At 38.7% G+C, this 26,171-nt stretch overlaps 1 protein-coding gene across 1 annotated transcript in view; it reads left to right on the top strand.

The window, feature by feature from the left end:
- ITPR2 (inositol 1,4,5-trisphosphate receptor type 2) overlaps positions 1–26,171 on the top strand; it is a 499,992-nt gene that overhangs the window by 269,144 nt on the left and 204,677 nt on the right. The window contains exons 36-37 of the mRNA XM_028113213.2: positions 1,827–1,969; positions 6,405–6,513. Coding sequence (XP_027969014.1) covers positions 1,827–1,969; positions 6,405–6,513 — 252 coding nt within the window. The remainder of the gene's footprint in view (positions 1–1,826; positions 1,970–6,404; positions 6,514–26,171) is intronic.

The following is a 26,171-nucleotide window of genomic DNA, read 5'->3' as shown; positions in this document are numbered from 1 at the left end:
TAATAGGGTGATGATTGCTACTAACTGTTACTCAACAGTAATGATTACAAACATTTATTGAGGAATAGTAAGTGGCCAGTATGTGTTAGAGGCTGTCCTGTGTACTTACCTTTAATCCTCACAGCAAACCCATGTGAGTGTATCATTATCCTGACTTTTCACATGGGGAAATAACAAGTTAGAGAGATTACATAATTGGCCTGTGATCAAAATAAAAGCTGAAGACAGAATTCACATAATAGGAGCCTGAACGTAATTTGTTTAGTAAATGAAATGAAGATAGGTAATCTGAAAAAAGGTACATTTTATTAAATATGGTCATAAATTTGATAAGCATATTCTCTTCCCACATTATAGAATATCTAGTTTCCAGTTTGCATTATTGCCTTCCTGGTAGTCTCTTTTAACTGTCATCAGAAATTTCTCAACTTATTAGAATAGTTGAAGTAGAAATGATCACTTTTGCTGAAAAGGGAAGATAGAGTTAAACAAGAGTTAACTCTGAAATCTAGCCATAAGAAATCAAGAGAGGTAGTGGTACCCCATCTGTGTTGCTGTAGCTGAAAGTAATGATAAGCAATTGGCAATCAGTTTTCTGCTGAACAAAATACGTCATAGGTATGGATGAATAAAATATTGCTTTAAGTGAGAAGATTTTTTTTGGTCTTTTAACATAGTTATTTTAAAAACAAAAAGGGGATGCTTTAGTCATTAAAGAATGTTCAGTAAATTGTCATTGCCCACAGACCATTCTAGAAACATGTCAGTGAGAATGCTTTCAGCTATAATTAACACAATTTTAATGAAAAGTGGCTTAAACAATTAAAAACATGTCATTTCACATAGCAAGGAATCTGGAGTTGGGGCTCTTCTCGAATTGGTTAATTTAGTAGCTCAAGAGAGCAGGGCTCTAACACTGTTGGTCTGTTGGCTTTCAGCCTAAGGCTGGTCTCCAAAAGTCATATGGCGGCTGCCTCCCATTTTGGGTTCACACACTTAAGCTGTCTTGAGAGCCATAGGTAGTTTCAAAAGAGTCCGCCCCTGCATCCCCTAACACACACCACTGCCTGCTCAGTTAATGTCATCCAATGTCCTATTAGCTAGGACGGTGTCACATAATCATGTCTAGACTAATCACTGGCAGGGGACCTGGAATGACCATGACTGGTTTAAACTAATCAACCATGACCCCAACTTGAAGGGGCTTATACCCTGAGGATGTTGCTGCCTAATTGAGAAACAACATGGGGATCCTATTAGTAAGGAGAAGGGTGGAGAAAGGCTGTTGGGTAGGTGACCAGTAATGTCTATCAAAAAGATGTAATTTGAAAGAGTATTAAATGTCCTTGAACCCTTGTGAAGTGCTAATACTCCTTCAAAGAATATATCAAGGAATTTCTCCAGTGGAAGATACGGTTAGTTCCAGATGATCAGAAATACATATGGAATCTTTAAGCTGTTCCTCAAGCATACCCCAATTTATTCTGATTTGCTGAATACCAATCGTGTCTCCATTAAAATCCTAGATACTGCAGGGCTTGTAACAGTGGCTTTATTCACTTTTCATCTTGTATAAATATCCTTAGAAATCATATAGCTACCCACCCCTCTCTTACCTTAAAAATGAAAAAGGTGACCCAAGCAATATTCATACAGATAACCAGACTGTACTTTAAGCACAGACCTTTGATGCCACGGGAAGGTAGGGTACATCTCTGAAATTTCCACGTCTTATTTCTGGTTAGTATTCTTAGACTTGTGCAATCTTCAAATGATGAAATCTGACTTAGGTCTTCATGTCGGTTCCCTTGTGCTTTATTCCTTAGGACGTAGTGGCCTCGTTGGAACAACAGTTCAGCCCGATGATGCAGGCTGAATTCTCAGTGTTGGTTGATGTGTTGTACAGTCCGGAACTACTGTTCCCCGAGGGGAGTGATGCAAGAATAAGATGTGGTGCTTTCATGTCCAAGTAAGTGGGTACAATCTGAGATTCTGCTAGTGTTACCAAGCCAAGATGGCCTCTAATACATTTCTGCTTTTTACTCTGCTGGTACATGACAGTCCACAGAATATGTGAAAGATCAAAAATCCATGTTAAAATACACTTTCAAAATCATTAATTTGAGTCAATTGAAATTTTATTTTGGTGAAGGTCAAGTTATATTTTCCTAAAGTTTACTGAAAATAAAACGTCATTATTGGGCACGAAGTATCACATGAAATAAGTTCTCATTCCTCTCTATTCCTCTCTAATCCCATGCACACTATGTGGTGTGACCTTCAAAAAGATTCTTGTTTAAAGTCACTTATTTTCATTAACATAACAGAAAGAAGGGGAAACTAGCATTTATTGAGGTCTTGCTGTGTGTGTTTTTGTCCTCCATGTGCTTACCTCTTGAATCTATCTGCACTAACACTCTGTGAGATTGAGGACTCAGCCTCATTTTAGTGGTGGGAAGGCTGAGGCATGCTTTAGATACGGCGTCTCCTTGGTCATCCTCATCTGCAGCCTCTCATCTACTTATTTCCCTCAGAAGATCTGCAAGTTGTGAGAGAAAGTGTAACTAGCTCCAGAAGAAAAGAGACATGTCTTGATGTGAGGGCACTCATTGAGTGATTCATTCAAGATGGCCAGTCAGAGGTACTTGCTAACCCCCTTGACCATATCTATCACAGCTAATTCCTGCCTGGTTGAGGATATTGCTAAAACCCCCTCCAGTGACTGTGATGCACTTGAGGCAAAAATGGAAGGACTGGGGGACACAAGAAGTGTGTTCCTTCCTTTTACCAGTTAAAGCTGGGATTTGTGGAGAGAAAACAAGATATGGGATGAGAAGAACTGACTGCAGGAATCATTTTGAAGAATAGGCAGGGTTTCTGTATTATAGCCAGAATCACAGATTCTTGGCTCTAGACCCACTGTGGCCTCTGGGGACTAGGAAGAATGTGTTCGTCCGGACACTTGCCAGTCTTCTGATAAGAATTTTTTAAGTGAAGAGGTCCAGTGTATCTGCAAAACTGATAACCATGGAAGCCATTAGAAAAAAAAATTAAGTAGAGGTATTCACTAGTAATAGGGCCTTTGAGAAATATCCTTTACCTCCTGTGAATGTATATCAATGCATAGAATGTGAATTAAAAAGCGGGTAGTAATCGAGACTTGTAAGTCCAGGAAATTAGTATGATACTATAGATATGTCCCAGAGACTTGATAGTCTAGGACAGGGGCTGGCGAACCCCGGCCTTCAGGGTAAATTGGTCCTTTTGGTGATTTTTGCAAATAAAGTTTTTTTTTTTTTTAAAGATTTTATTTATTTATTCATGAGAGACAGAGAGAGAGAGAGAGAGAAGCAGAGGGAGAAGCAGGCTCCCCGCTGAGCAGGGAGCCCGATGTGGGACTCGATCCCAGGACCCTGGGATCGTGACCTGAGCCGAAGGCAGACGCTTAACCATCTGAGCCACCCAGGCGCCCGCAAATAAAGTTTTATTGAAACACAGCTACACACTTTGATTCACATGTTGTCTGTGGCTATTATAGTATTGTCATCTAGTTGCCACAGAGATTTTGTGGCCCACAAAGCCCAAAATATTTATTCTTTGGCTCTTTAGAAAAAAAGTTTGCTGCCTCAGGGTCAAGAATTAGGCTGTCAAAAGCTTCACATAGCTTTTTAAGTTAAAATTTAAATTAATAAAAATATATAAAGAAAATATTCAGTTCCTGTCACATTTGCCACATTTTAAGTGCTTAATAGCCGTATGTGGCTAGTGGCCAACAAATTTGATAGCACAGATAGAGAACGTCTCAATTATTGTAGAAAAAGTTATGTTGGATGGCACCAGTCGAGAACTTAAAGATGTAGGTCTATGTAAAGATGACATAGAGTAACTCACAATGCCAAGAAAATATTGGCCTGAGCTGAACATGTGCTAAAAGCAAATCTGTTGCAACACCAGGTACCTAAAAGGAGAGAAACAGAGCAATAGAATAGCGGGAACATATTACAGATACTACACTCAGATGGAAAAAAAGATGCCACATACTTTTATGGTTAGAGAAGAGATTTTTGTGCTATTATGACTGTAGTATGGCCAGTGACTCAAGAATGTCTGTTTTCTGCTCTAGTGTTTTTCCTACTCCTTCCCCAACTCTGTGAAGAACCAAGGGTTTTATTTGCAGGGATGTCTAATAAAGTTAGAATCCAACTTTATTAATAGCTATGCAAGGGGCCCTGTAGTACTGTGCAGAGCTCTCTGGTAAAGCTAAGCTGGAGAAGAGAGCTTAGGTCCAAGGCCTTCGTGGGGCCTCCGACTTCCTCAAATGAATTTAATTCTTGGAACTTGTCGACTCAGATGGGTCTGCTGGAGAATGTGAGGGGTAGATCCCAGGAAAGATCCCAAATTCCCATATCTACTTTGTCACATAAATTGAGAGAGAAGAGAATAAAGAGAGAATGAATCAATGTGGGTGTTAACCTTTAAGGTGTCTGGTTACAGTCTATTCAAATTAACACTTAGTCCTCCCTTATGAAGGATAATCTCATAGTTTATCAAACCGTGGCATGTGATTCATTTATGGGTTTAAAAATTAATTTAGGGAGCAGAGGCAACCATTAAAAATGAATTAAAAAATATAAAATATCAGAGTGCATCTCACATATAACATTTCTGATTTGTCATTACTTACCCAGTCCTGGCTATTTAATTTCTATATTGCTTCTTGTAGATTACCCCATCACATGCCCTGTGCATGTGTGCCCTTGTTCTTACTCTTCCATGTCATCTTTCACATGTAGGCAGGGTCATTCAGGTCCTTTAAAACAGAGGTCCCCTGTTTTCTATAGAGTACATTCCAGACTCTTTAGCGTAATATTGCCAGTTCCTTCTTTTCAGATTGCATCTCTTATCCTCTCTTCTTTTATGTCTTCATGTGTCAGCTGGAGATGGAGTATTTATCATTTCCTGGACAGGAAGGTCAGCTTTCTGCCCCTGCCCTTTGTTCATATCGTTCCCTTTGGAAGGATGCCTTCTTTCTCCACCTTTTCCTGCCAGGTGAAATCTTCATCATTAAAAGTTATCTCTTCACTGGAACCTTTTATCAGCCCTAGGAAACTTCCCTAAAGAATGTAGTAGTTTCTTTGTCTAGTTTATGGCATTTGCCATTACCTGTGTTGAAACACTTACCATATCACACAAGAGGTGGCTGAGTGGGGACTCTCTTCACAGTAACTCTGAGACTCAAGCGATTAGTAAATGGGTCACCACAGAATGGTGCTTCACAATCTTGGCTTTGTGGTCAGATGGACATGCGTCTATTTCCAGATCCCACCACTTAATGATTGTGTCACTACAGGCCAGTTGCTTTATCTCTCTGGACATCTGTTTGCTCATGAGCCAGATAATAGAACCTGTGGCATTGGCTTGTTGTGAAGATGAATTGAGAGAATCCGTGGGAAGTGCTAGTACTTCACCTTGACACCTGAAAAGCACTGACTAGTCATTTTCTAGTGAAACCTCACTTTTCCTGAGGGTTATGTCCCATGGTACTCCTCTTATGTCACTGAAATGGGGCCATTCCATTATGTTTGACATCATTCTGTTTTTCTAGGGAGACATGTCTCCCAGGGTCATTGTGAGAACTAGCTTTTTCAGAGTTATATATGATAAGCTATGCATTCTGATTATAAACATTTTACTTGATTTTGAGTTCTTGAGGATGGTATATAACTATGATCCTCAAACTTTTCTCCTGACAGAATACCAGTGCAAAGGTTACCACTATAAAATTAGAATTTTTGCCCACATTATAGTAAAAACAGTACATGGATAGACTGTCTTGATGTTACTTTGTTGTTGTGGTTTTTTGCTTCTAATCACAAAACTGCCTGTTTCTACCAAGCCCTAATAGTGAAAAATAGCACATTATTATTATTAACAGAAATTGGAAAACAACCCATTATGCTAAGGTTGCAGTGTTGTATACTGCTACTGAACCTATATAATTAAGGTAATATAGCCTATAGAAAATAATATAGTATAACATAATATAATAAAATGTAATATGCTGCAAATATTCCCATTTCTCTACTAGTAAAGTTGGTTTAGTTCATATGATGGGATTAAAGATAATCAGTGTCTCGTTGTCTTTTAGAGTATTGTGTCCCACTAAAAGTATGCTACTTGAATAAATTTAGAAGCACTGAGATATACTGCCTGTAAAGCAAAGGATGTTTTATAATACAAAGTCTGTGAGCTGAAGTGTAATTTTAAAAGTTTTGAAAATAGGTATCATGTTTACTTCATATTCTCAAATAATAATGTGACTCTTTCCCCTCTAGTATATGATGTTAGTATACAGCCTGAAGAGAAAGCGCTGTTGTATTTAAGACTTAATATTCTGCTTTAAGGTTGATTAATCATACAAAGAAACTCATGGAGAAAGAAGAAAAGCTGTGCATTAAAATTCTTCAGACTTTACGAGAAATGCTAGAGAAGAAAGACAGCTTTGTGGAAGAGGTATATATTTTTAATTTTTAGTATTTGAAAATAAAGTAGAATTTCTAGTATACCATAATCAATGAAATACGTGGGCTATGAGATGATTGCTTATATTACATTCTGATGGCATGTGTACTTAGATGAATTAGATAATTTGTTTGTATGGTATTCATCTTTCGTGTCTACTTTGAATTGAGAAAAAACTAAGATTAGAATGGCCCAAGTATTTGGCTCATTTGTTTTATTATATTTTATCTTCAATATGTGTATTTTTCTCATATAGACCAAATGATTTTTTTTTTACAATGAACAACTGAGATTCATTATTAAAATTCTGTATAAAGTTCTGCTGCATATTAAAATGGTCTATGCGTTTGGGCATATGTTGATCTTTTATTGTAAATATATGTCCCTTTTGTTTTCTATAATATTATGCCGTGTATTATAAAATAATATTTTTTGTAAGTGGAATGGTAAGTTTCTATTCTTACCTATATTAATTTAAGTATTGAACAAATGATTTTCAGGGAATATAACTTATAGGTAATAATTGTCATTCTGTTATTAAAAATGACAGCTCAGGTGCTCATTAAGATATTGCTAGCAGCATGTCTAATACCCAAGGTGATACACTTAAATATAAAATATAAATCTAGTGAGGTGGGTTTTTGTTTTTTGTTTTTTGTTTTTTTTAGCTAGCTACCTATACTTATATGTTAGATATCAAACAAAATTTGTACCATGTTCCTTAATAACTTTTTGGTCTGATTCTGTAAGTACTAATCATCTGATATGTTTAAAATAGGAAGAATTTTGTTTATTTATTTATGTATATGCTATCTAATTCCAAAAAGATCATAGTGTTAGGGTTTTTTTTTTTAATTTAATCTTGTAGAAAAGAAATACAATGGAATCTTGGATATTAATAGAAGGGGTATAACTTCAAACTACTCCATTTGACTCAGATGGTTGCTTTATAATAAAAATGACTTTTGCTTTGCATTAGTTCTCTTCATCATTTAAACTATGTTTGGGAAGCAAATTACAGAAATAAAGGTGGTCAGTGCAATTTTCGCAAATGTTTCTATGACACAATGTTTCTAGGACTCAAGAAAAATGCTTATAAGTCTGAGTATTTGGTATGCTTGTAAAAAATAGTCAATTTCAGACTTTATTGTTTTCTTTCTCTGGTTCTTTAAAATACTGCTATCGATGGTTTGATTTTGATTAAAGTACTAGATCCTAAAGTAGAAAAATGGGGTCAATATAAATTTTGACAGAAGAGTGAGGTTTACAGTAATAGTAACTTGTGCTTAACAGGAGATATGTGAGTTCCGATTTTATGTAACAGATTATTATGGAACTGCTCTAAAGAAAATAAGAAAGAAATAAAGTAAGATTTTACTTTGACTAGTCAAGAGTATTAGAGTGTATCTCCCAAACCACCCTAGAATAAATCTCCTTTCCATTCCCACTGCTATCACTAGTTCAGACTCTCATTATCTCTTGCTAGAAAACTCCAGTAAGTAGTCCACTTCTCTGAGACAGAGCTTGAAAGAAGCCAGAGCTGATGTTTTCCAAAGTGCACGAGGCACCATTCTCATATGATATGAGGGTGAATGGCACCAGCAGAACATAGCCCTAAGGGAAGACTTAAGATGAGAAAGGCTAGTTGGGGTTATTCACTCAGTCACTTAAAACAGATACTATGAACAATATTAAATGCTGGTATTGTGCCTGGGCAATGGGGATAAGGAGAGGAATGACACAGCTTGCCGGGGCCACTGTGAGGTATAATTCACATGCTAGTGGACTCATGGAATATAGTTTGCACAGATCATAAGAGTCTTTCAGAAACTGTCAGGGGCTCTGCACTGCCTTGGTGATCTAGACCCTCCATAATGTCCTCAGTGCTTTTTGCCCCCACCTTTCCTCATCCATTAGCCTCCAAAATCTGTGTTGTTGTGTGCCTGCAATGTGCCTCAGGCTAATCCTGCACCAAACCTTGCTACATTTGGAATCATGTATTGCTAAAATCCAAACAAACCTCCAAAACCCCCAGTGTTATCTTTGTGGAGGAGCTCTAATGGGTAGTACTTATCACTTGTTTCAGCCAGTGGTGATTACTTTCTCAATAGAATTACCAAAATACACTGTGCCCCCTTTTATGATGCTTCAGGCTATTTCTGAGTATTTAGTCCAAGCATTTATAAAGGATGTCATGGAGACCCAGAGACAGTATGTGATTTGCCTGAGGTCACACAGTAAATGCCAGACCAGGACTTTACTTAGCTCAATTATTCATGTCGGGGGCGGGGTTGGGGGAGGCAGAGTGAAATGATTTACCAGTCTGGGTGAAATGACACTGGGTAACAGATTCAGAAACCAGTCAAAGATATTCTACAACTCATTGTGTGCTCTCAGAAAAAAACCCTGATTATCAGTAGCAGGATTATAGGTGTCTGTGTTTTCATGATTATATTAGTTTTCCATTTACCAAAATTTATCTTACAGTTTTGGAGGTCAAAAGCCAAAAAATCAAGGTATTGACAGGGGTATATTCTATCTGGAGACTCTAAGGGAGACTTTCTTTGCCTTTTCTAGTTTCTAGAGGCCTCCTTCATTCCTTGGCTTGTGACTTAGTTCTCCATCTTCAAAGCCAGCAGGATAGCATCTTTCAACCCCCCACCCCCACACACTCCATTATCACATCTCTCACTCTGACCCTTCTGCCTCCCTCTTGTAATTACACTTATATTGGACCCACCTTGATAATCCCGTCTGTTCTCCCCATCTCAAGATTCTTCATCACCCCTGCAAAGTCCTTTTGCCTTGCAAGGTCACATATTCACTGGTTCTGGTAGTTAGGGCATAGACATAGTTGGTGTATGCCATCGTTCAGTATATCACAACGATTCCTTTACTGACAAAGATGACATGTAGTATGTAGATGGAGAGTTTACTTGTGGCTGATTAAAATTGCTATGTAGGACAGTTTAAATGTGAATGAATATAACAAAAAAAGTGGAGACACTTGTAATGGCATTAAGTCACAAATGGTACCTAGTATCTGGTTGTCTAATAACTGGATTTCTACCATCAACTGGTTTTCTACTGGTTGTGTTCGAAGCATTTCCAAAAGATCTCTCAGAAGTAAATCAAAACAGAGAATTCACATCAGGTAACAGGGTTTTTCCGCACTAGCTATCCTAATACATGTTTCTCCTGCTATCCCAAAGTGGAGTGTTCCTATAAAACCTTCCACAGGCCAAAATGGTATAAAGCAAGTAAGTGATTACCATTAATTTATATGGAAAGTGTTTATGCATTCCTAGACTTAAGATATAACCTGTCTTAGGCTTTTCTGATACCTTGGGACATCTCTTGCTAACAAATGCACAGACTAAATCAAAATAAAGCATGGGTGCTCACAGACCCAGTTCAAAACTCTGGGGGCTTGATGCTGAGATGCTGAGTGTGGTTCCAGGGGAAGGAGCTTGGGGGTGCCACTCGCTGTTTGGGGTGCTCGCTGCCTCCATCATGGCTCTGCGGCAAAACAAATGCTGAACACCATTTTCGCTTTTTGCCTTTTTTTTTTATAAAAGTGAAAATCTTCAGATTTCTTTCAGTGAGCGAAAACAGGTACTCGTGTGGGTCTTCTGTAAAAGCAAAGTGGTGTATCGTGAACTTTTTAAAAAGCGTGGGGATACGTTTCAGACTCCACCTATTTAAATTTAAAACCTTAAAAAATTGCCATTTACATTTATCTTCCTTTGGTCTCTCATATCAGAAGTTGTGTATGTGTTGTGTAGCTGGTAAAATAAAAAAAAATGGAGCAATGAAGCATAAATTTGCTTCATGGTTGAAACAATTTCCAACTTTAAGATCCCAGCTTTCTGATTTTGTTTGCCTTAAGTAAAATCATCATGTAACTACATTCTATCTGGTATTTAGTCAATTGTTTTTTTAAAAACATTTACAATTTATAATACTCTGATGGCAATTCCTAGATGAATTTTACTTAATATTCTTGTTTCATGTTTCTTAGTTTGTGCCGAAAGTTTGAGAGATAAAATGTGGATGGGCAATATCTTGAAGAGTCTCAACAGAATAATATAAGTAGAAGAGAATTTAATTTTCTGTTATGTGTGTCTGTGTGTAAATCATCTAGTCATCATATATGTACTATATGTCATACTGTAAGTTATAGTACTTAATTTTATTGAAGGATAAAACATGAAAGGTGTATGTAGAAAGTCCTGAAAGGGAAAAATTACCAGAGTTTAAAACAAAATGCTGTGTAAGGATATGTATGTTGACAATTTGGGGAGGGAAAGGGAAAAGAAGGAATGTTTTAAAATGGCTTTGGGGGGGCGCCTGGGTGGCTCAGTTGGTTGAGCATCTGCCTTCGGCTCAGGTCATGATCCCGGGGTCCTGGGATCGAGCCCCGCATCGGGCTCCCTGCTCAGTGGGGAGCATGCTTCTCCCTCTCCCTCTGCCCCTTCCCCCTGCTCATGCATGCTCGCTCTCTCTCTCTCTGAAGTAAGTAAATAAAATCTTAAAAAAAAATAAATAAAATGGCTTTAGGGCAGTATGATTTCAAAAGTTCTCAATCCTGAAAGCCATTTAGTCCTCCTCTTGTCTCTGTGACCTATCACAAAAAGGAAATATCTGAAAGGATATGTGTACTGTTGACCAGAGCGGAGTGATCATAGCACCACACCATCGTTTTGTGTATTTAAAGACATTTCAGGTCCAGATCTGAGTAAGGGTTTACCTGAGGTGGTAATGGAGGCGCAAGCTCTGGGGGTTGGTTAGAGGTGGTCTGATGAGCGGGAGCAGGGAACAAGGACTGTGTTCAGAGGATTGGTTTGGTTTTAAGGATTTTTTTTCCCTCTCGTCTTATACTCTTTAGTATACATGTCCAAGAAGATTTATAGAGCATTACAAATCATTCCTCTCATAAAAAGGGAGAACCATATATAAATCATAAATATAGATGTCTATAAGCTCTGATCCTAAATATGTAACATTTGTAGCTTCTGTACTTTAGAACTGGAAAAGATAACTCGTACTGAAAATATTTGCAGATGGCTTGTGGAACTGGTAATTTAAAGGTACTTTCCTTATGCTGTAGTCAAAGAAGTTGACCTGTTTAGAATGCCAATCATAATTTCCCCTGAGAATATGTTGCTATCTATTCATAAGTTACACTGACATACATATGATCTACAGGACAACAGAGATATTTCAGTCAAATTCAATATTCTTAAAATGTTTAGGTTACAATGCTATATATATATATATATATCCTTGGAATTAATAGAAACTGCCTCTATAATAGCTATGGAGTGGTTTTATGCACTGATTTTTCTAAAATGGTAACCGCTAGCATTTATCGGAAGCTTACTATATATCAGATACTGTCCCTGATCTATGTATTATCTTATTTTCATCTTCAAGCCCATGTGCGAGGAGGCATTATTACCTCCTTTTTACTAGTGAGGAAGCAGGTATAGAATATAAGGTCACACATCCGACAGGTGGAAGAGAGCTGGTATCCCAGCCCAGACATTTTTGGCTCTTGAACTCACACTCTTAATGAGCATATTAGAGCCAAACAGGATATATGACTTGAAATCATGACCTTTTATTTGCTCAGCTATTCAGCTAACTAAAATGAGAAGCTCTTTGATTTTATTCTTAATGAAATTTGCATACGCATGTGTTGGGAAGCATAAACCATTTATTCAGTGGGTTACTAAGGAAAAGCCTTGAGATTTTAGACCAAGTTAAGAAATTGGGAAGGTTGGGAACAGTATGATGCAATAGTTGTGGGATTTTTCAGGTTTATTGTTATAGACCTATGGATCAGTATCAGAGCTCCCCACATCCCACCTTGTGATCATAGTCTGAGCTGTTGGGACCCTGCATATTAGATTTAAAAGTTCTAAACTATACTTTTTAAGATGACCACCATAGGCAGCCCCTTGCGGAAATGTGGCATTCAACAAACGGCACAGCGTCTAATTGAGAGCTGTGATCTTTACAAATGCCCAAGTGGGGTAGGTGGTATTTACACATTGAACAGTGATGGCAGATAGTGGCTTCTTGACTTAAAAGTCAGTATCTAGAGTGATATGGAATAAAGGTCTTTAAGAAATGATGCCTTTGGTTATTTTTAAGATATCTTCCATCATTTTTTTTAACTCTAAAATATACTGTCAGCTGAGTTAACAAGAATTTATTCTTTTCCTCGGCAGGGAAAAAAAATCATTGTAACTAACTTTTATTTCTGATTTTGAGGAGCAGCAAAAAAAGAATAAGCCAGAATTATACCAAGGAATTTACCTCCTACATCAAATATGCAGACCTGTCAGTCTCGGCAGTAATCACATTGTTGCAAATTTGTAAATTGTATCAAGCTCCTCGCCTCCTAAGAGTCTGTGCAGAATCATTCACCTTCTATATATACTCATTTCACTTTCTAACAGGCAAATAAACAAATTTAAGTAGAATCGCTCTACAGAGTGCCCAGCAGCCTAAGAATTTGGTAATAACTGTTTTGCTAAGTGAAAATAAATTTCAGTTTTTAGCATCAGCTGCATTTTGTAGGCTATCTTATTAAATACACTTTAGAGGTGAGTGCAGTTTTGTTTTTTTTTTGCAATGTTCTAATGCTGTTTTAAACTAGGTACAATAAGTGATGTTGCAAATATGTTGTGCTGTCTTAATCATCTGTAAATTGTATTATGTGTTGTGTAAATTTCGGTAACTAAATGTTTAGAAATATGAAAATATGTGATATCTCCTTACAATAAAAGATCTGTTTTAGAAACATAATTTATATACTCTTTAACTTTGGAATCTTTATTTTATATTTTCACCTAGGCAAAAAGACTGTGATCATTAAGGTGGGCATAAAAGCAAAAATTTTTAGAAATTTACTTCTTTCAATTGCTGAGCTGGCTGGTCACTTGTTAAGCCATAAAATTGCTAAATTTACCAGGTTATAGTCATTGTAATCTCATTATTGCAACAATTTACAAAATTCTTAATTACACCTTGCCTTTACTTTTCCATTTAAAAATCTGACATGGTAACATCATTGCTTCAGCGGTTTTTGGGATATGCTGTGATTCTGTAGAGATCAATGACTAAAAAGATCGTGATGAAAGCATCGTCGGTACTCAAAAATTAGCCAACCACTCATTGCCGCTAGTAAGTGTAAAACATTTGGTAGTTAATGATTATGGATGAAAAATGGTATTGTGATGGGAGAAAAAAGAACAAAAAGAAAAATGCATGAAGATTAATACATTATGAAATTATGATAGTTTCTTCCACCTAAATCTAAGTTAAACTCCTGTTAGGAAGCATTTCATGATTATTTTCTTTTAACTTCATGTTATTTTAGTTTGTAACCCTTTCAGCACTTATAAAATCGTATCTGTCTTATTAGCATAGACATTTTAATATCATGCCTATGAAGAGTTTCTTTGCTCTATGTTGTTATTTTAAATAAATTAGAAACTCCTCAATTGGTCTGATGCATAAGGTGAAGAAATGTCCAGAAGGCCTTTCAATGCTGAGATTCCTTGAAGGTATAGTTCTGCATTTCTCTTCAGTCCCACTCCATTCTCCATAAAGTGTTGTACCTAGTGAGGGCAGAGACTGGTGATCCTAGTCACTGGGGTATTCCCATTGTCTAGCATTGTTCCCTGCACATAGTCATTGTTCAGTAAGTGTTTGTGGACTGACTTATTCACACATGGTAGAAATAAATGTTACTGGCTATCTGCTAGTACAATACATTGACCTTCAGTAGTGGTATCCAAGAAGTAGCTTCTAGAATTATCACTTCAAGTTCCACTTTACATCTCTTTGCAGCCCAGGAAATGGCAGATTTCTTGATACTTGGCATGCAGTGTTGGGCCAACAGTGGACAGAGCTATGGCATAGAGGGCTGATGAGGAGATTATCTTGTAGGAAGTATGGTGTTGGATGGACTGTGTAGTGTTTGTTGCTGTCTGACTTGGAAAACAAAAGGGGAAGGAGTGGAGGGTCCCCAGACCCTGCACAGTAATGGTGGGAGCTCAGCCAAAGGAGGCTGGAGCAAAGGAAGGATGACCAGATCTGAACAAGCAAATGGAAGGAAGGTTCCAGCCACTGGGCTTCTCTTTCAGGAAGGGCTTAAAGGGACCTGGGAAGAACTAGTGAGTGACTCAGGCTGCAGAAGAAGGAGGAAAAGCCCACTGTAAAAACCAGGTGAATGATGGAGCAACTGGGGCTCTGGAGAGAGGCTGAGGCCCGGTCATCCAAACTGGGACACTGAGTTAGTCAGCTCAGCTAGAGTAACTAGCTGTAGCTTCCATCTGTGATCTCCAGTAGCACCAGGATCTCCTGCCACAAGGAAAGTTGGCCTTTGGAGCTGGTCTGTGTTGTTCCTGTTGTAAGGAGGAAAAGGTACATAGAAAGTTCCTGAAGCAAATTGGGCCTGATACATTTTACCTTTCTATCAGTACATTCATTCCTGAACTTCTCTTTGAACAGTTCCTCAGAGAGGGGATATATAATCTGGTATGTGAGGTACTAAACCTCCGTTATTATTATTGATGTTGTTGTTACTTAACTTTGTTGACTGTGCAACTCTAGGCAAGCTATTTGCAGAGCAACTCTGTGTGTGCTCTTGGATCCTCACGGTACTCTCTGAGGTAGAAAGTATTTTTTAATCTCCATTTTATAAGTTAGAAGACCGAGGCCCAGAGGGTAAAATGATCTAGTAAGAACCATACTATTAGTAACTGACAGAGCAGGGATGTGAATCAGAATTTTCTGAGTCTGCTCGGCATGTGATGCTTTCCCACATGGGAGAGAATTAAATAATGTTGGTGAAAATAAATGATAATTTAAATTTGCTTTTACCTTTTTAAACCACCTCTTTGAGGCTTTTACTTCTTTTACAGGAGTTCAAATCTGAAGGTTCAAGAAATCTTAAAATAAAAATTAAAAAAAGAAATGTATTCTTTTTTTTAAAAAAAGATTTATTTATTTGAGAGAGAGAGTGGGGGGAGGGGCAGAGAGAGACTCTTCAAGCAGACTCCCCGCTGAGTGTGGAGCCCGATGCGGGGCTTGATCGCAAGACCCTGAGATCATGACCTGAGTGAGCTGAAACCAAGAGTCAGATGCTTAACTGAGCCACCCAGCCCCCCCCCCCATGGAAATGTATTTTTATCCACTTTTAGGTACATGCACTAAGAAATAGTAACAGCTAACACTTTTATGATGTTTACTATGTTATAAAAGCCAGACGCTTGCATAAATGCTTTCTAGTGTTACTTCATTTAACCTTCATAACAACATGTTGAGAACATTGTAGCACAGAAAGGTTAAGGAACTTGACCAAGGTCACACAGGAAAAGGGAAAAAAGGATGAAAACTCAGGGTGTCAGCTCCAGTGCCCATAGTTACTATCACTACATGAGACTGTATTATCTGCTGGGATCGATTTACAAAGCTGTAGGACTGTCACCCATGGCTTTCAAAGGAAAATGATTTTCCTGTTTAAAATAACACAAAAAGGGCGCCTGGGTGGCTCAGTTGGTTAAGCGACTGCCTTCGGCTCAGGTCATGATCCTGGAGTCCCGGGATCGAGTCCCGCATCGGGCTCCCTGCTCAGCAGGGAGTCTGCTTCTCCCTCTGACCCTCTTCCCTCTTGTGCTCTCTATCTCTCATTCTCTCTCAAATAAATAAATAAAATCTTAAAAAAAAAATAAAATAAAATAACACAAAAAAACCTTAAGACATTTCTTTTTGTGTGTAATGATTTTGAACGTCTGCTGTTCACTGAGGTTTTCAGAATAGGCTTGGTTTTTGCACATTCTATCTGGTGCTTGAAAATCTCAAACATTTTTGATAAACCTTAGTTACAATGAAACAACACACATTTGGAGTATTTGCAGATTACTCAGTGCGACTGTGAGGTTTATCTTTACTTAGTTGCTCCTAACCTTTGGCTGAATTTTTAATTAAAACTCAAATTATAGACCATACTGCTTCTACTGTGATGCAAGAGGGAAAACCAATATGATGTGTTAATAAACACAACATAGCAGCTTGGTATAATGAGTTGGTGGCACAAGATCTAAATGAGGGCATGTGGACAATAATAATCAGATCAAATGCTTATTAATATCAGATAGATGGCATAATGTTGAAGATAGTGACTCACAGACATGTACTTAAATTCCATCCCAAGTACTGTGTTGATTTCACTTTCTCTCAAAATACCAGAGTGTGGTAATCCGAGAGGTGCTGGCCAAAAGGTAAGCAGTAACCAGCAATAATCTCCAATGTGGCATACCTTGGAGAAGCATGCTTGCTTTAGGCTTCTCACCACTTACCCACCAGCACCATGGTGTGTGTGGTAGCTTATTCATCTACTCATTCACCGAATAGGCTGCCCTGTAAGCAGACTAAGAGTCCCTCATTCCCTTGGTAGAGTTGGACAAGACCTCTGGCTACTAGGCCCATTGCTCACTCCCTTGAGAGGAGCTGTTGATATCAAGTCTACCATGTTTTTTTTTTAAGATTTTATTTATTTATTTGAGAGAGAGAGAATGAGAGATAGCACGAGAGAGAAGAGGGTCAGAGGGAGAAGCAGACTCCTTGCTGAGCAGGGAGCCCGATGTGGGACTTGATCCCAGGACTCCAGGATCATGACCTGAGCCGAAGGCAGTCGCTTAACCAACTGAGCCACCCAGGCGCCCAAGTCTACCATGTTTTTCCTATGCAGTGCACAGAGTGTAAGCACAAGATCCCTCCAGCTCTGGCCCCCATGTAGCCATGGCGTTCCATGTCTCCTTGCCCTGACCCTGCCATTTCTCTCCTCCTCAGCCTCCCAGGCTCTTCCTGTCCTGCTCTGCCCCACTCAACAAACCCTCCTGTGTCCTTAGCTTCTTCTCTAAGGGTTCCTTCTTGCTTTAAATGAAGATTCACTCTCCCTTCAGGCCTCCTGGCTTTCTCAGCAGCTCTGTCAAGTGGAATTTTTTTCTCCCTCATGTAAAGAGGTTTTGTGCTCCTGTTGTGTCTCATTGTTATTTTGTAGCCTGATTCCCCCTGCTCTCTTTTAAATTCTAAAGCTCCTTTGAGGTTAAGCCTCTTTTTTTTTTTTTTTAAGATTTTATTTATTTATTTGAAAGAGAGAGAGCACGAAGGGGAGAGTGGCAGAAGCAGACTCCCTGTTGAGCAGGGAAGCCCGATGGGGGACTCGATCCCAGGACCCTGAGATCATGACCTGAGCCGAAGGCAGATGCTTAACCGACTGAGTCACCCCGGCACCCCGAGATTAAGGCTCCTTGACTGTATCACCCTGGCATCTGCCAACATCCCTGTCCTTCCCTCTTCTTCATCTAAGACTGTGGAACCTGGCTCACATTCTGTGTCTTGGCCCCTACACCTATTATCGTCAGAGGTGACTCTGGTCCTCATGGGCTCTGTATCCAACATGCTGGGTGCCCAGGCCCTAGCCCTCTGTATCTGTACTGACCTTTTTGTCTCCAGGTCCTTCACCCACTTCTTCTGTAACACCTTGGAAGCGCTCATCACCAGGAACTGCTTTTTTCCCACAAGAGCCGATTCAGGCATCTCCCTGGCTGACCTTTACTTTTTCCCATTCAGCTTGCTCTTTCAGCTAAATCTATTATGACTGTCCTTTTACTTAAACAGATGCACTGAACCCTGTGAGTTCCCAGTTGCTCAGTTTGCTCCTTTCCTCTGCTTATTAACCCCAGATTTCATGGTCACAAGCCCAATGATTGAGCAGCTGTTTAAGACAGGGCACTAACAGAGAGTCCCAACGAAACAGTGTGGATGAGGGGAGGGATGGTTTCTCATAAGAGAATCCAAATATTGTTGCCAAATGGTAAGGGAAATGATACCAGGCAGGCCAAGACACTACCAATGACCATACTGATTTCTTCTGCAATTTCTTCCTGACAGACTGAGTTATTTAGATGATCTGAGTTATTTGGCTCATTTTCTGTTCATAGTCAACCTCAACTGTGTATGCCACCTCTTTCCAACTGGAACCAGAAATCTTGGCTCCAAGTTCCCTTACAAAAAAAGCTTCTACTTCACTATATACACAGGCACTCTGTGTTCTCCAAAATTGAAATGACTGAGGATATCTTTTCTCAAGGCTGAGAAAACATATGGACGAGAGTATGCTACTTCTCATCGTCTGCAGCCTTTTGACAAGACATCTGCTACAACATTTTTTGTTCTTGGATCATGGACTATTGTTTGCCAATTGTTTTCATAAATATTAATCCTTGAAATCTTGACTGACATCTAAGTTGTTCTTTTTGGATTCTTTTCTTCTTTATATGCACCATCTTTAAATAATTGTGTCACAATATAATAAACAAGGCTTTTCTTATGAAAAGTGCCTATTTTAAAATTGGAGGCTAGAATTTCTAATTCAAAAACTTGTGTTTTCTCGCTTTTTTTTCTTTACATTTGAATTCTCCTTGCCTTTCCCTTACTTAACTAGATTTATTACTGTTGGAATACTGCTTCTGCATTAATTTTGCAAACAGTCTTTGACTTCAGCTCTTAGAAGTACCTCAGGAAGACATTTAAACTTAACTTCCCCGAGTACTTGATTGATTTAGTCCCAAGGTAGTTAACTGTTCCTTCTCAGCCTGAAATTAGGAGCTTTAGAGCTGGATCAGGATTTTTTTTTTTTTTTTAAGATTTATTTATTTAGGAGGGGGAGAGAAAGAGAGAGAGAGAGAGAGAGAGAGAGAGAGAGATTGAGAGCACAAGCAGGGGGAGGGGCAAAGGGAGAGGGAGACCAGCAGACTCTCTGCTGAGCAGGGAGTCCAACTTGGGGCTCCATCCCAGGACTCTGAGATCATGACCTGAGCCAAAATCAAGAGTTGGATGCTTAACCGACTGAACCACCCAGGCTCCCCAAGCTGGGTCAGGATTTTGAACTGGATGATGCATTGCCTATTTAAGGTGTTTACTAATGGCAGCCAATCCATGTTAATTTCTAATCATACCTTTGCATGAGAAGATAATTTCAAAGTCTGTGATGGAAGATACGATAAGCCCACCTTCCACCAAAGGGTGTTATTTAACGACTATTGATAAAGTTTTACTGGCCTCTACTGTGCTCTAAGTAGCACATACGAAGCACTATAATTGCTACATGCAGCTTTTGGGGCTCGTTCTTATTATGCATAGTAGTTCCTGATTTATTTTGCTGTTATCTCTAAGGCTCAGTATTTCAGCACATTTTAAATGGTTTCAATTATTTCTCAATTAATAAAACAACTTAAGAATGAAAAGCCTTTCCCATAGATATTTGTCTGCGAGGCCTGCTAGTAGTCATGTGCGTGAAGCCATCGACGCCAAACACAGCTGGTGATAAATTGAGAGGGAAGTTTATTTGAACACAATGCCGGAGGATCTTTTCTCCTTCGTAAACTACCTGTTCAACAGTGAATTTAATCTATGTTTTTAAAAATACATTATAAGATCTCAAGAGGAATGCTCTTAGGTTTTCATAAGAGGTTTAGGGTTTTTTTTGTTTTCCTTTTTTCTTAAACCAGGATACTCTCTTACTGAAGGAGAGTTAATAAATTGGAAAATATAGTAACTTATCAACATATGATGAAATTGTTATGTCTTCGGCTCTATCTAGAATCATGTAACATTATATTTAGAGGAGAAGAGATTTTCATATTTTGGTATCTCTAGAGGCCGTGTCAAGGATTGGGAATGTATCTCACAGTTGACTTCAAGCAAAGTTTCCTCTGATGTCTATTGACAAGTGTCAGCTCTCTTCTACATCTGCCATTTTCTGAGAGTAAAATGAGATTCACATGTTTGCATACCATCTTGCTGATCCTTGCCAGGGATACTTTCTGGAAAGAACATACTGAGTGTTTCTGCTGTGCCTCTATTTTAGGGAGAAAAGAGAATCTCACAAAAATTGGGAGCTGTTCCAGGGTTGGGCCAGAAGTTGAGAAGTAGATGAAGGGCCCATTTCAGGGAGACAGCTGCTGGGACAGCTAGTGATTCCTTGCAGTTAAGAGGATGGACTTGTCAGGGCGCCTGGGTGGCTCAGTCGTTAAGCATCTGCCTTCGGCTCAGGTCATGATCCCAGGGTCCTGGGATCGAGCCTCGCATTGGGCTCCCTGCTCGGCAGGAAGCTTGCTTCCCTCTCCCACTCCCCCTGCTTGTGTTCCCTCTCTTGCTGTGTCTCTCTGTGTCAAATAAATAAATAAAATCTTTAAAAAAAAAAAATAGAGGATGGACTTGTTGAACAGTGTTCCGCCATGTCAGGGATTAGCACCAGAGAGAGAATTATTTGGAGACAAGCCTGGCCTCACTTGCACGGTTTCAGTCAATAACCAATACCTACTGAGTGTTGTGTCATACTCTGTGGTAAGATACGAAGGAACAAAATGATATCACCTGTTTTCGTTTTCTGGTGCTGCCATCATAATGCACCACAAACTGGTAAACAATAGAAATTAATTGTTTTGGAGCTCTGGAAGCTAGATGTCCAAGATTAAGATGTCAGTACAATTGGTTCCTTATAAGGGAAGAATGTGTTCTGGCCTCTCTCCTTGCTTATAGATGGTCATCTTTTCCCTGAGTCTTCATGTGGTCTTCCCTCTGTACATTTGTCTGTGTCCTCTTCTTATAAGAATATCAGCCATATAGACTAGAGCCCACCCTAATGCCCTTGTTTCAATTTAATTATCTCTTGGAAGTCTGTCTCCAAATATGGTTCTATTCTGTGATAATGGGGTTTAAGACTTCAACATATGAATTTTTGGGTGATGCAATTCAGTCCATAACACCACCTCAGTCTTTAATCTACTCATAGATAAGACATGTGCAAATGTTTTCTGTGAGCCTCTCCTGTGCTCACTTTGCTGAGGGCAATCAAATGCACTGAGCAGATTGCTGGTATCCAGAAACAGAGATTTAGGGAGTTATTTCTAAGCATTATTATTTAAGTCAGACTAAACCAACAAAGAGACATAGAAAAGGGATTTTGCTTTTTTCTTATTTGTAACTTAGACTAATGCTGAAAGAAAGCAGTTGATTGGCATAAAGACTCTGGTGGCACCGAGAAGTACATTGGTAGATGTTTGAGCATAAAATTGAAACATTATATATAGATCTGATTAGTTCTGAAAACACAAAATGAAAAAATTTGAAAATGTGATAGAATTTTAATTTTAATATTTGTGATATTCTTTAGCTTCAGCTGTCTCTCAAAAGCAGTCTAGTTTATTGCTTGAGCACTTTTGTCAAATGTTTCATCACAATCATGAAAAGTTGTAAGTTTCAGATATGATCTTTGGAGTTTCTGTATTCTTACAAGCTGAATTAAAAAATTATTCTGGGCTATTATCTTGGCAATTTATCATTCTGTTTCTCTCATAGCAAAATACACACTTAAAAATCCTTCATTGAAAAATGTCCCTTTTCTTTTTTTAAAATTTTTATTGTTATGTTAATCATCATACATTACATCATTAGTTTTTGATGTAGTGTTCCATGATTCATTGTTTGCGTATAACACCCAGTGCTCCATGCAGAACATGCCCTCTTTAATACCCATCGCCAGGCTAACCCATCCTTCCACCCCCCCTCCCCTCTAGAACCCTCAGTTTGTTTTTCAGAGTCCATTGTCTCTCATGTTCGTCTCCCCCTCCGATTTCCCCCCCTTCATTCTTTCCCTCCTGCTATCTTCTTTTTTTTTCTTAACATATATTGCATTATTTGTTTCAGAGGTACAGATCTGTGATTCAACAGTCTTGCACAATTCACAGCGCTCACCATAGCACATACCCTCTCCAATGTCTATCACCCAGCCACCCCATCCCTCCCACCCCCCCAACTCCAGCAATCCTCAGTTTGTTTCCTGAGATTAAGAATTCCTCACATCAGTGAGGTCATATGATACATGTCTTTCTCTGATTAACTTATTTCTCTCACCATAACACCCTCCAGTTCCATCCACGTCGTTGCAAATGGCAAGATCTCATTCCTTTCCATGGCTGCATAATATTCCATTGTGTGTGTGTGTGTGTGTGTGTGTGTGTGTGTGTGTGTGTGTATACATATATATATATACACACACTAATATGTCATTTCCATTGTGTGTATATATATATATACCACATCTTCTTTATCCATTCATCTGTCGATGGACATCTTGGCTCTTTCCACAGTTTGGCTATTGTGGACATTGCTGCTATAAACATCAGGGTGCATGTATCCATTCGGATCCCTACGTTTGTATCTTTGGGGTAAATACCCAGTAGTGTAACTGCTGGATCATATGGTAGCTCTATTTTCAACTTTTTAAGGAACCTCCATACTGTTTTCCAGAGTGGTTGCACCAGCTTGCAACCCCACCAACATTGTAGGAGGGTTCCCCTTTCTCCACATCCCCGCTAACATCTCTCCTTTCCTGACTTGTTAATTGTAGCCATTCTGACTGGTGTGAGGTGGTATCTCACTGAGGTTTTGATTTGGATTTCCCTGATGCCGAGCAATGTTGAGCACTTTTTCATGTGTCTGTTGGCCATTTGGATGTCTTCTTTGGAAAAATGTCTGTTCATGTCTTCTGCCCATTTCTTGATTGGATTATTTATTCTTTGGGTGTTGAGTTCGATAAGTTCTTTATAGATTTTGGATACTAGCCCTTTATCTAATATGTCATTTGCAAATATCTTCTCCCATTCTATCAGTTGTCTTTTGGTTTTGTTGACTGTTTCCTTTGCTGTGCAAAAGCTTTTTATCTTGATGAAGTCCAAATAGTTCATTTTTACCATTGCTTCCCTTGCCTTTGTTGATATTTCTAGGAAGAAGTTGCTGCAGGTGAGGTCAAAGATGTTGCTGCCTGTGTTCTCCTTTAGAAATTTGATGGAGTCCTGTCTCACATTTAGGTCTTTCAACCATTTGGAGTCTATTTTTGTGTGTGGTGTAAGGAAACAGTCCAGTTTCATTCTTCTGCGTGTGGCTGTCCAATTTTCCCAACACCATTTGTTGAAGAGACTGTCTTTTTTCCATTGGACATTCTTTCCTGCTTTCTCAAAGATTAGTTGACCATCGAGTTAGGTCCATTTCTGGGCTCTCTATTCTGTTCTGTTGATCTATGTGTCTGTTTTTGTGCCAGTACCATGCTGTCTTGATGATGACAGCTTTGTAATAGAGCTGGAAGTCCGGGATTGTGATGCCACCAGCTTTGCTTTTCTTTTTCAACATTCCTCTGGCTGTTTGGGGTCTTTTCTGGTTCCATACAAACTTTAGGATTATTTGTTCCATTTCTTTGAAAAAAGTGGATGGTATTTTGATGGAGATTGCATTGAATGTGTAGATTGCTCTAGGTAGCATTGACATCTTCACAATACGTGTTCTTCCAGTGCATGAGCATGGAATGTTTTTCCATTTCTTTGTGTCTTCCTCAATTTCTTTCATGAGTATTTTATAGTTTTCTGAGTACAGATCCTTTGCCTCTTTGGTTAGATTTATTCTTAGGTATCTTACGGTTTTGGGTGCAATTGTAACTGGGATCGACTCCTTAATTTCTCTTTCTTCTGTCTTGTTGTTGGTGTATAGGAACGCCACTGATTTCTGTGCATTGATTTTATATCCTGCCACTTTATGGAATTCCTGTATGAGTTCTAGCAGCTTGGGGTGGAGTCTTTTGGGTTTTCCACCTAAAGTATCATATCATCTGCAAACAGTGAGAGTTTGACTTCTTTGCCGATTTGGATGCCTTTTATTTCTTTTTGTTGTCTGATCGCTGTGGCTAGGACTTCCAATACTATGTTGAATAGCAGTGGTGAGAGTGGACATCCCTGCCGTGTTCCTGACCTTAGGGGGAAAGCTCTCAGTTTTTCCCCATTGAGAATGATATTTGCTCTAGGTTTTTCATAGATGACTTTTATGATATTGAGGTATGTACCCTCTATGCCTATACTGTGAAGAGTTTTGATCAAGAAAGGATGCTGTACTTTGTCAAATGCTTTTTCTGCATCTATTGAAAGGATCATATGATTCTTGTTCTTTCTGTTGTTAATGTATTGTAACACGTTGATTGAATTGCAGATGTTGAATCAACCTTGCAGCCCAGGGATAAATCCCACTTGGTCATGGTGAATAATCCTTTTAATGTACTGTTGGATCCTATTGGCTAGTATTCTGGTGAGAATTTCTGCATCCATGTTCATCAAGCATATTGGTCTGTAATTCTCCTTTTTGATGGGGTCTTTTTCTGGTTTTGGGATCAAGGTAATTGTGACCTTATAAAACGAGTTTGGAAGTTTTCCTTCCATTTCTATTTTTTGTTGTTTTTCTTTTTTTTCCATTTCTATTTCTTGGAACATTTTCAGAAGAATAAGTATTAATTCTTGAAATGTTTGGTAGAATTCCCCTGGGAAGCCATCTGGCCCTGGGCTTTTGTTTGTTGGGAGATTTTTGATGACTGCTTCAATTTCCTTAGTGGTTATAGGTCTGGTCAGGTTTTCTATTTCTTCCTGGTTCAATTTTGGTAGTTGATACATCTCTAGGAATTCATCCATTTCTTCCAGGTTATCTAATTTGCTCGCATATAGTTGCTCATAATATGTTCTTTTAATTGTTTGTATTTCTTTGGTGTTGGTTGTGATCTCTCCTCTTTCATTCATGATTTTGTTGATTTGGGTCATTTCTCTTTTCTTTCTGGTAAGTCTCGCCATGGGTTTATCAATCTTGTTAATTCTTTCGAAGAACCAGCTCCTAGGTTCATTGATCTGTTCTATTGTTCTTTTGGTTTCTATTTCATTGATTTCTGCTCTACCTTTACTATTTCTCTTCTCCTGCTGGGTTTAGGCTTTATTTGCTGTTTTTTCTCTAGCTCCTTTAGGTGTAGGGTTAGGTTGTGTATTTGAGACCTTTCTTGTTTCTTGAGAAAGGCTTGTATTGCTATATATTTTCCTCTTAGGACTGCCTTTGCTGCATCCCAAAGATTTTGAACAGTTGTGTTTTCATTTTCATTGGTTTCCATGAATTTTTTCAATTCTTCTTTAATTTCTTGGTTGACCCATTCATTCTTTAGTAGGATGCTCTTTAGTCTCCATGTATTCGAGTTCTTTCCAACTTTCCTCTTGTGATTGAGTTCCTGTTTCAAAGCATTGTGGTCTGAAAACATGCAGAGAATGATCCCTGTCTTTTGGTACCGGTTGAGACCTGATTTGTGACCTAGGATGTGATCTATTCTGGAGAATGTTCCATGGGCACTAGAGAAGAATGTGTATTCCGTTGCTTTGGGATGGAATGTTCTGAATATGTCTGTGAAGTCCATTTGGTCCAGTGTGTCATTTAAAGTCTTTATTTCCTTGTTGATCTTTTCCTTAGATGATCTGTCCATTTCAGTGAGGGTGGTGTTAAAGTCCCCCATTAATATTGTATTGTTGTCAATGTCTTTCTTTGCTTCTGTTATTAATTGGCTTATAAAATTGGCTGCTCCCATGTTAGGGGCATAGATATTTACAATTGTCAGATCTCTTGTTGGATAGACCCTTTAAGTTTGATATAGTGTCCTTCTTCGTCTCTTATTATAGTCATTGTTTTAAAATCTAATTTGTCTGATATAAGGA

Source organism: Eumetopias jubatus, unplaced genomic scaffold (assembly GCF_037043125.1).
Source record: "Eumetopias jubatus isolate StellerSeaLion01/CBP00866 unplaced genomic scaffold, mEumJub1_p1.0 scaffold_8, whole genome shotgun sequence".
Classification (NCBI taxonomy): Eukaryota; Metazoa; Chordata; class Mammalia; order Carnivora; family Otariidae; genus Eumetopias; species Eumetopias jubatus.
Note: the sequence above shows the minus strand (reverse complement) of the source record. Positions and strands in the feature narration are given on the sequence as shown.